At 34.7% G+C, this 9,680-nt stretch overlaps 1 protein-coding gene across 2 annotated transcripts; it reads left to right on the top strand.

Annotated features, from left to right (window-relative positions):
- The first annotated feature begins 967 nt into the window (after nt 1-967).
- LOC104901314 (3-hydroxyacyl-[acyl-carrier-protein] dehydratase FERN, mitochondrial) lies at nt 968-7,312 on the top strand. Of its 2 annotated transcripts, XM_010688877.4 has the most exons (5): nt 968-1,255; nt 1,756-1,948; nt 4,011-4,303; nt 6,667-6,782; nt 6,887-7,312. In XM_010688877.4, the coding sequence occupies exons 3-5, from the start codon at nt 4,031-4,033 to the stop codon at nt 6,978-6,980; spliced, it is 483 nt and encodes a 160-aa protein (XP_010687179.1). In that variant the 5' UTR covers nt 968-1,255; nt 1,756-1,948; nt 4,011-4,030; the 3' UTR covers nt 6,981-7,312. The 2 variants fall into 2 exon arrangements, with proteins under 2 accessions (XP_010687179.1, XP_010687178.1); XM_010688876.3 differs by lacking the exon at nt 1,756-1,948.
- Nucleotides 7,313-9,680: the final 2,368 nt, after the last annotated feature.

Below are 9,680 nucleotides of genomic sequence, written 5' to 3'. Positions count from 1 at the left end.
AAAAACACAGCAGCAGCCACGTGGCAGCTTGCCACTGGCTAGTTGTGTGTGACAATGCTCCTTTTGTCTTCAATTTATACGGTTCACATGGTGATGAGTTTTTTCATATGGTGAGCAATGACATGATTTGTCATTTGGTGATAGGTTTTGTATCACCAATGGGATGCATGTTTTTTTTGTTCAACCCAAAATTTTTGATTTTGGTGATGGATTATATCACCTATTATAGCATTCCCAATGGTGATGGGTTTGATCACCAAATTTCCCTACTTACTCATGTTTTGATCATTTCATGAACAAATGTATCACCTCCACCCCACTCATGAACAAAAAAATCATCAAACTCCACTATATCTCTTCTACTTTTCACTACCCCACCTCAACTTTCTCTCTCCTATTTCTCTTTCCTACTTCAATTAATAATATAATTTACATATTAAAAATAAAAATGAATCATCTTATGATTACTTAAAATTATAATAATTAAGTATCAAAAATTAATTATCATTATTGGGTTATTAGTATAAATTATAGAGAAAAAGATGTATAAATATTTTTAAAACGAGAAAGGTGAGGAGGAGAAGTGTTTTTTTTTGTTCTGAAATATATCAATATGGGTATCATTTTATAGAGGGGAAAAAAATATGAATTTTGGTTTTTTTTTTTTTTTAAAGAGATTTTCTGGGAAATTCCGTGGAAATTTCCTCAAAATTTCCCAAAATTACACAGCAGCAGCCACATGACAGCTTGCCACTGGCTGGCTGTGTGTAACAAAGCCACGTGGCAGCAGTCGTGAGGTGATGAGTTTGTTCACCATGTGAACAATGACATGTTTTATCATTTGATGATGGTTTTATGTCACCAATGGGATGCATGTTTTTTTTGTTCAACCCAAATTTTCTGATTTTGGTGATGGATTTGATCACCATTTGGAGTGTTCTTAGGCTGCATATACAAAAATAAAACAAACTGACCCAAAATATGAGAAAAGACTCATTTTATCACTTTCTCTATCCTCCCAATTATCAGTCCTCACTCCTCAGACTAGATCTGTCGCGACTGCCGCCTCGGCGCCGCTTACCGGAATTCTACCGCAAAAGAAAGGTCGCCGTTGCCGACAGGTCTGCTGAGGTGCCGCACTCGCCAGCCCCATACTCCGACTGTCCGACACTCGCCCAGTCGCCCGCTCGCCGAGTACGCGCTGCTTGGAAACGCCGGAACTCGGAAGCCCGGAACTGCCGCCTGCCGGATTGCGGTTAGTTAACTTGTTCTTTTGAGGGAAAATATGTTATTGGATTATCTTTGTTGTGATTGAGTGATTGTACTCATGATTTTTGAACAATTTAACTTTCAACTTTGTGTGATACTGTGATGTGCTATTATTGCTGAATCATGAATGTATCAATTACCAAATTGGATCAGTTTGTGTGCCTAATTGTTGTGAAGAAGTTGACTAGTTGCCTAATTGTTTAACAAGAGCAACCTTAGTGCAATTATATGGAAGTCTATATTTTTTCTATGTTGTTCAATATGTTGATTTTTCTTCTAATTTATGAATTAGATCTGTTTTGCTTGTTTTGAATTGTAATATCATAGAAACTAATACTAGTATATAGGAATTGGCCAATTGAATCAACTTTAATGTGTTTATGAATTAGTTTGAATTAATTGGTTTATAAGATGGATAGATGGTTGGTTATTAATTTGGTTTATATGGACTATTTAGTGATTAGTTTATTTTTGTATTCGATATAGGAAATGATACCTGTCAAAAAGGTCAAATGGGAAACAACAACCCGATCTTCGACAATTTATGTTCAAGAAAATGAAATCTCAAGAAACTTCATCTACTTCTCCGGTAGATAGTGAAACTCCTTCTCCTAATGCTAGTGAGCCTAGTGTGTCTCCTCCTCATGAATCCCTTCAAACTCAAGAAAATGATATGCATGTGAGTGGTTCAAGTACTAGTGGTAAACCATTAAATTCATCAACATTTTTGACGTGGATAATGGCTTTTCAAGAGGAACCACATGCATTGCACCAAAATTAAGCTTATCAGTAACAAGTTGATTATGCATAATAAGTTGTTTTAAGGAATTAGGAATAAAAATAACAATTTTAATGGAATTAGAGTAAGAGAATGTTATTATTTAATAAAAGTGTTAGAGATCAAAAAACTTGTTTATGTCTTTATTATATATAATTATAAGACTTTATTATATTTTACTTTGAAAATTTAAGCATTGAAATTGTAGTAGATTAGTAGTTAAACTCTCACATTTCAACGTTCCTTTGTTAGGAACGCCTTTTAATATATTTGTATAGATTTAATAATTATTGAACTTCATTTTTTTTAATTAAAAAATTAATTTTGTGAGGTACAAGTACAACAGGAACCTTGATTGATAGAATAGGACCCAACCATATATGAATTCTTTATACTTCATTAAAATTGGTTATCCAAGCCCGCTGTTATAGCAGGTCGGGAGGGCCAATATCAGTGGGTTGTCCGTAGTCCTGCCTATGAACACCCCTAGCTATAACTTATAACTTATGACTTATGACTTATGACTTGTGAGTTATGACTTACAAGGCTACGACAAAGTATTACAAACCAGCTGCCCCCCTTTTTCCCGCATTCTCAAACCTTACTTATCATCCTTCCTACCCATCGCCAATTGTTGACGAACCCCCAGGCCCCACCCTTCCCCTCCCACGTCGCCGACGACACAGAGCACTACCCTTGCCGGAATCTGACAACCACCCAAGTTCAGTTTCTTGAACCTTTTATTCTTTTTGGAATATTATATAATTTTGATTGTTTTGATGTAATCTGAATGTATGAATTATTAATCAGATTTCTAATTGCTATATAAAGGAAATTCAGAATTTTAATAACTTATATGAATATCTTGATTATGCTTTCAAGCACTCACTTGAGATTATTTCTATTGAATTGTATATATTTTGTAATATATTTTAAAGTATTTAAGCATATGCATTGATGTTCTTTAATTGCTAGTTTGAAGTATAATATATTCACGACTTATTCATCAACTTTGAGCTATTAGGAGCTAGTTTATTAGGAGCTCGTTTAAAGTTAGTGATTTCAAAGGTTTAAGTTACTAACAGCTTTACTTAGTTTAATTTTGAGGGTCTAAAAATGGAGTTTGAAAAGTAAACTTAGACATTCTTCCATCTTTTTGTCTTAGCCTAAGTCTTAAACTGAAACTAATTCTCTATCCTATTTTCATGACTAATGGATAAACTTACGAGAAGCAGATCAAACCCAAGAGTAAGAGACTTCCCATCATCTGAATGCTTGAACTTAGTGTTTTGTGAAGTATAAACATGATTCTTTTCTTATTATACATGCTGCCCAGATTTTAAAAGAAGCTTTTATGCTATTAAAACATCACATTCTATATGTGTGCTTACTACTTAAATTTGGTATGTTTTTGAGCTGATTTTCAGTTGTCACCTAGAAACTCCCCTTAGAATTAGAAGCTTAGCCTTGCATTTACTTCCTGAAGTGCGGATGTGACGCCTTGGATTATGATATTTTATTTTGGGTCCATTCTTTTCAACTTATTGTCTTATCCCGAACTTATGTGAATCTATTAGATCTCATTTAAACTATTTTCACTGTAGCGGAACTTATTTGTGAGTGTCAAACCTTATTCCTGCTTACATAAACTTATATGAACTTGTGAGGATTCATTAGATATATGAACTTAGAGGACTGAAAATAAGGTAAAAGAACAGACCCCTTGGACGTTATTTGCAAACAAGTTAGCAAGCTTAAAGGTTTTGGGATGGTTTATTTCAAAGGAAATGTTGCCAAATATTTTATCTAGAGACTATTCGATTATTTATATATGTAATTAGAGTTTTGAGTGTCCATAGTATCGGGGTGTTACATATCGACGAATTGATGAACTAGTTTTTACTTTAAGAGTTGGATTTAGTAGATGCTTAACTTGAGTCAGCTTTTGTATTGTGTTATTCAGGAATTTGGTTAGATTGATGCATGATGGGGATGCTATCCAACCGCCTTGCGTCGAGCTTTCTTTCCTCCTACAAGTTATGTTCTAAGGCAGAGTCTACATTGAGAGCAGGCGATATTTTACAACTGAGAAGAACATTTACAATTGAGGATGTTGTTGAATATTCCAGAGTCAGTTCTGACACGAATCCTTTGCACTTGGACACTGATTGTGCTCAAAATGCTGGATTTGAAGATCGACTTGTTCATGGGATGCTAGTTGCTTCCTTGTTTCCTCGGATTATATCCTCCCATTTTGTGAGTCATGCCAAATTCTTTCCTTTCATCTTTAATGTGGTCATGTTCTTAGTTGATGGATTTTGGTCTTCCACTTTTATGTATGAGGTTATTCAATATCGTTTTGAACATGTTGAAAGAAGAATAGTATGAACTATTGCTTGGGCAGTAATTATTGTTGTGAAACTTCTTGAAGTTTCCTTCTATATCCTCCCATTTTGTGAGTCACTGCCAAATTCTTTCCTTTCATCTTTAATGTGGTCATGTTCTTAGTTAATGGATTTTGGTCTTCCACTTTTATGTATGAAGTTATTCAATATTGTTTTGAACATATTGAAAGAAGAATAGTATGAACTATTGCTTGGGCAGTAATTATTGTTGTGAAACTTCTTGAAGTTTCCTTCAGGAAAAAAAAAAAAGAAACTTGTTAAAAGTGTGATGTGACTTTAGGTAAACATTATATGCTATGCATATTGTGTTGAGTTATCTGAACCAGTCTTGTAAACTTTTTTTTTTCAATAGGAAAAGACTCGTCAATAATCGGTTTACTCGTAACTCGTCTCGGGAAAGGTGGATTTTGTGGCTGGAATAACAAACTATCCAAACCCGAACAACTTGGAATATTCTACCTCAATCCTGATATGGCATGTAATTGACACATATGTTGCATCTAGAGTAATATGATACCTTATGTAGCAGAAAAAAAAAAACTAGCTATGAATGACTGTTTATTAGTATTTAGGAGTAGTTATTTGCTACCGATGTTGAGACAAGGTTGGATATAAAATATATCGTGCTAAAAAAGTAAAAATGGACATAGAAAGGGTAACCTAAAATCTTTTAACCTATTGAATCAATCCAAATCCAATTGCTCTGGATCTTCAACAAGCATGATTTGATCCAAAATTGAAATGTCATCTGACTTAAGCTCAACCTGACCAACCCATTTGATAGGTCTGGTAAGAAATGTCAAACCAATGGCTTGGAGTGTTAGACTTTATCGTGTTCTTGGGTTTATGTGACTTTGAGTTTGGGAGCACGAATCAAATAATATTAGATCCAAGGACAGAACATGGCAATTAATGAGGAGTTGGTGTAAATGAAGAGCAATTAATGATTATTGTCCAACAGAAACTAATTGGTTTCTGCTCTAGCTCTACTTGTGGGTGTCTTCTTTGGTGGGGGTACATGAAGAGGGATTTTTGGCCTACATATTTCCTCAAAATCTTTGGCTACCATGACTGTTTGCTTGTTGATTTGCAAATTGCTTCCGTGAGTCCGTCTCTAATTACTTCTACAAACACTATTAAATAGTGAATTACCTAGTCACTAATACTTGAATTAATTATACTCTTGTGGCTTCAATTTACTCTTTACCAAAATCTGCCCTTTGTGCTTGCTCTATGAAGTATGCGAAAATTTTAATAGTAGTGCCTAAACCATTTTCCAGAGTTGCTGTTAAATCCCAACCAAACTAGCTCTGCTCAACAGCAAAACTACATGTTCAACAAATAGATGTGCTGTACTTTCCAAGTGTTGCTCGGAAATGCACCGGCAACCCGTTTGAATCCTCTACTTTGCTAGTTTGTAGTCTGCTAATGGGACCACTGCAGAATGAAGCTATTGTGGGCATCAAATGTTCTGCAAGGTCAATTTCGGTGAGGGCACTTTTTACTTAGAAGGAGACTGGGAGTTTATAGCATTTCATTTTATAGGGCAACTGCTCCTTGTGTGTTGCAGTGAAGCAATATGATCAATATAAGCAACCTGAATTAGCCCTTGACGGTCGAAGACCTAAATAACAATCCAACTTCATTGCTTTAGTCAAGGAAGCTCCATCAACAACATATTGTCTTGGCACAAAAGTTCTATTTGAATTTAATCTGATATTTCACGTTCTGTTGTCCTTAAATCGTGTTCGATTGGCAACCTCCATTTGTTTGGAGCACCTTCTTGGGTGGAAAAAGATTCCAGCTTGATATGCTTGCTACTACAAACTACAACTCGTCGTCCTATGAGGGCGAGTTAGAAGTCCCAATTAAACCAGACATTACTTCTTCCAACTGGAGGTTGATATTGAACTGTAGTATTCAAGTAATAGAGAACTCCAAGATATTCAAAGGGACTCGTATATCTGTTCAGTGCCCATTTTCTCCAGATCACCTTGCAAACCCAAAGAAGCAGGTTAATCACAGTAGGAGTACATGTAGTGTATGGACTGAGAGAAAATCAGCCCCAAGAGCACAATTTTTTTTGCAGATCGCATGAGTCCTGCCACACTTTGCACATCTTGCATGATGTTAACATCTGGAACTTATTTTGCAGTATCACTGTGCATATGGTTGGATGGTTAAGGTTCCTGACTTTATATTTTGTGCCTGTAGCCTGGTGCTGTTTATGTTTCACAGAACTTACAATTCAGACAACCTGTCTATGTTGGAGATGAAGTTGTTGCTGAGGTACAGGCAATGAACATAAGGGCTTTCAAGAAGAACCACCTGTAGGGAATTTTACCGAAACTACTTGAATAAGCTTCCAATTGATATTATGAGATATTTATCTTTATTTTGATTCTTTGATTAATTTTTTTTTTTGGTTGGCCAGCGTGACATTTTCGACTAGGTGCTTGAAGAAAGACAATGTCCTTGCTCTCGATGGTGAAGCTACGGCAATCTTACCTTCTCTGATTAAGCAATGACTAGTGAAATAAGAGAAATTTTGTGGTACTATAAATGCATTTCCTTGGCTTGAAAATGGAATATCATTGTCTGTGAATCCAATTTTTGTGCTTGTAAAAAGTGTAGTGCTCTCTAGTCATTAGTACTGTAATTGTCTGGGAATCCATTCAGTCTTCTTCTGTCTCTCTTCCTAGTGTTCGAGTATGTGAGTTTAGTTTCGTTATGTCACTCATTTTGATCAATGGTTCCTTCATTTAGTCTTGCGAGCTTACTGTTATGCAACTTCTTTCACCTGTGATAATCTCATTCTGAAGGCTTTAATTTAAAGATTTTTACAGCTTTTTGATGGACACCTTGAAGAATTACTTCAATTCTTGCCAGCCATATATACAACGAAAACTGCATTATGTTTTGAACAATTTCTCCATCATCATATATAGCACGGAAACTGCATAATCTCTTGGAAAATTTTAGCATGTCCTGTGGTGAACGGGAGTTCATGTTGCAGTTCTCATGTTGGATGTAGCTCCAGTCTTAACTGATGTACATCTTTGAACTTAAATATCTTTTATTATATATTTGTAAAGATTATAACGATTGAATTTTAATAATACTAATTAAATCGAATCAAATAAGACTTCACATGATTATATTTTTCAACAAAGGTATGTTATGTACTATCATTTACTGATTGACCCGTTCTCCATCATCAATAAATATCAGCTCAAGTGGCATGTCTGGATGTGCACGAATTTCTTTCCTGACTGCAAAGATGAGATCACGGAACATGCATCCAGAAGGCTAGTGAGAGAATTCCAACTAGGAGCAATTCCTTAAGATACCATCTTAGTAAAGAACTGAAATACTTTCTCATGTTTTAGTTGCTTTGAAAACCTACTGATTATTGTGTTCCAAGTTATAGAATATGGTACCAATACTTGAGAGTCCAGTTCAGAGAAGAGCTCTAAGGCAGTATCACAATCACCAGATGACAATATTCCAGCCATGATTGAGTTCCATGTAATCAGATTCCTGAAATCCTTCATTTTTCTGAATGCATGATAACCTGAAAAAGAGCCATATTTACAAATTACAATATATATCTACAAGTGTAGTTCTTAGTGAGTGGCAGATCTAGACTTCAAGTTAAGTGGGTTCAAGAAAGTCAAAGTTAAGGTCAAGGTCAATGCTAGATAGAGGTAACCCTTGCCGTGTAGACTTTGTACTGTCAATGTTCTATTTTAGGTTTTTAAATAACTTTTCTAGTAGTAGCTCTTGCCATGTAATGGCAGTAGTACTACAAGCAAAAAATAAAATACCAACTTATAGAAAAAGTAAAAAGAAGTATTAATGTAACTAAATAGTCCATCGCATCTTTTTAAAAGATATTCAATATCTTTTCTCTCAATACTTGAATTCTGTTTCCCACGTGTTAGACTCTAAAATTACAAGCTTCTTTTTCTTTCTTTTTTACCCTTGTTATTTCCTACTTCTACAGATTTTTAGAAGTTAAGTGGGGTCAACTGACCCTAGTTAAATAAACATGGATCCGCCCTTGGTTCCCACCATCGTATCAAATACTCAAATTCTAGTCTAACTTTGTTAGCAACCCCATGAACTCGTTTTAATTGAAGATTAGCCATATAACAAGGATTTAACACTGTAATCAACGTGATTGAATTAGAAAATTCACTGCAAGACTCAAACATACCCTTATTTTTACTGAACTTAATATTACTATATTAAACTTATATGGTGAAAACTCATTTTTAGAATTATATTATTTTTTACTAAATTGATTTTTCTAAACTTATTTTGTTCGATGAGAACTTTTTTCTACCAAATTGAATTTATTATTATTGAACTGAATTTATATTTACAAATTACTATTTTTATAATAAGTTGAGGTGGACAAGAATTACGAAGGATATCAATGACATTTTTCAGTCTTTGGACAATAGAATGGGAGAAAGTCACCCACGCTGGTGAATAACATTTTATCTTAAAGAGATCAGTTCTATGTAAATAGCCCATTTAGGCCAAAAAGTTACCAGCGTGTGACAATAATTGTACATCGATCTCATTCAAGAATTAAATAAATGTGTAACTTGAGGTTAAAGCCTCGAATAGTTGACGTTTTGGTTGGATTCTTGTACTTCAATGTGAAATCTAATACAAAAAGATAGTACAAAATACTTTTTCACAAAAAGATCTTATCTGAGAGAATATATATAATAAAAGGTGCTTTCTAACTTCTTATCAAATAATATATGTAGATGCCTATCATAGATGAATATCACGTTTAGTCACAAAATACGTACGCCATTTCTATGTGGGTAACTATGTATACAAAGAAAGCCTTACTGTATTATTTATCACATAGGTGATAGGTCATGTCTCCCCTCTCTCTCTCTTCATGTGTCAATTCCATATGTTGCAATTATAAAGAATCGGATGTCTTAAAAAGGCTGATCATTCCATTGAATTTTAAAAATCAATGCAAGTCCTATTAGAGCAATCATGTCCAACAAAATTTGCATCAGCTCTAGGATCCATTGCCCTCCTTAATCAGGAGGCTTGGGGACTGAAAGCTGTAATCATCGATTATTTGGGTGCCGATTTGAAGCACAAACACAAAACAATATAAAATAGAGCCAGATTAAGAATAAATGACCAGGTGCATGAGGTTGACTTTATCTAACTTGACATGAAGGCTCAAC

The sequence above is a fragment of the Beta vulgaris genome, chromosome 8 (genome assembly GCF_026745355.1).
Source record: "Beta vulgaris subsp. vulgaris cultivar EL10 chromosome 8, EL10.2, whole genome shotgun sequence".
Lineage (NCBI taxonomy): Eukaryota > Viridiplantae > Streptophyta > Magnoliopsida > Caryophyllales > Amaranthaceae > Beta > Beta vulgaris.
The sequence above is the reverse complement of the archived record's forward strand: the minus strand, read 5'-3'. Positions and strand labels throughout refer to the sequence as shown.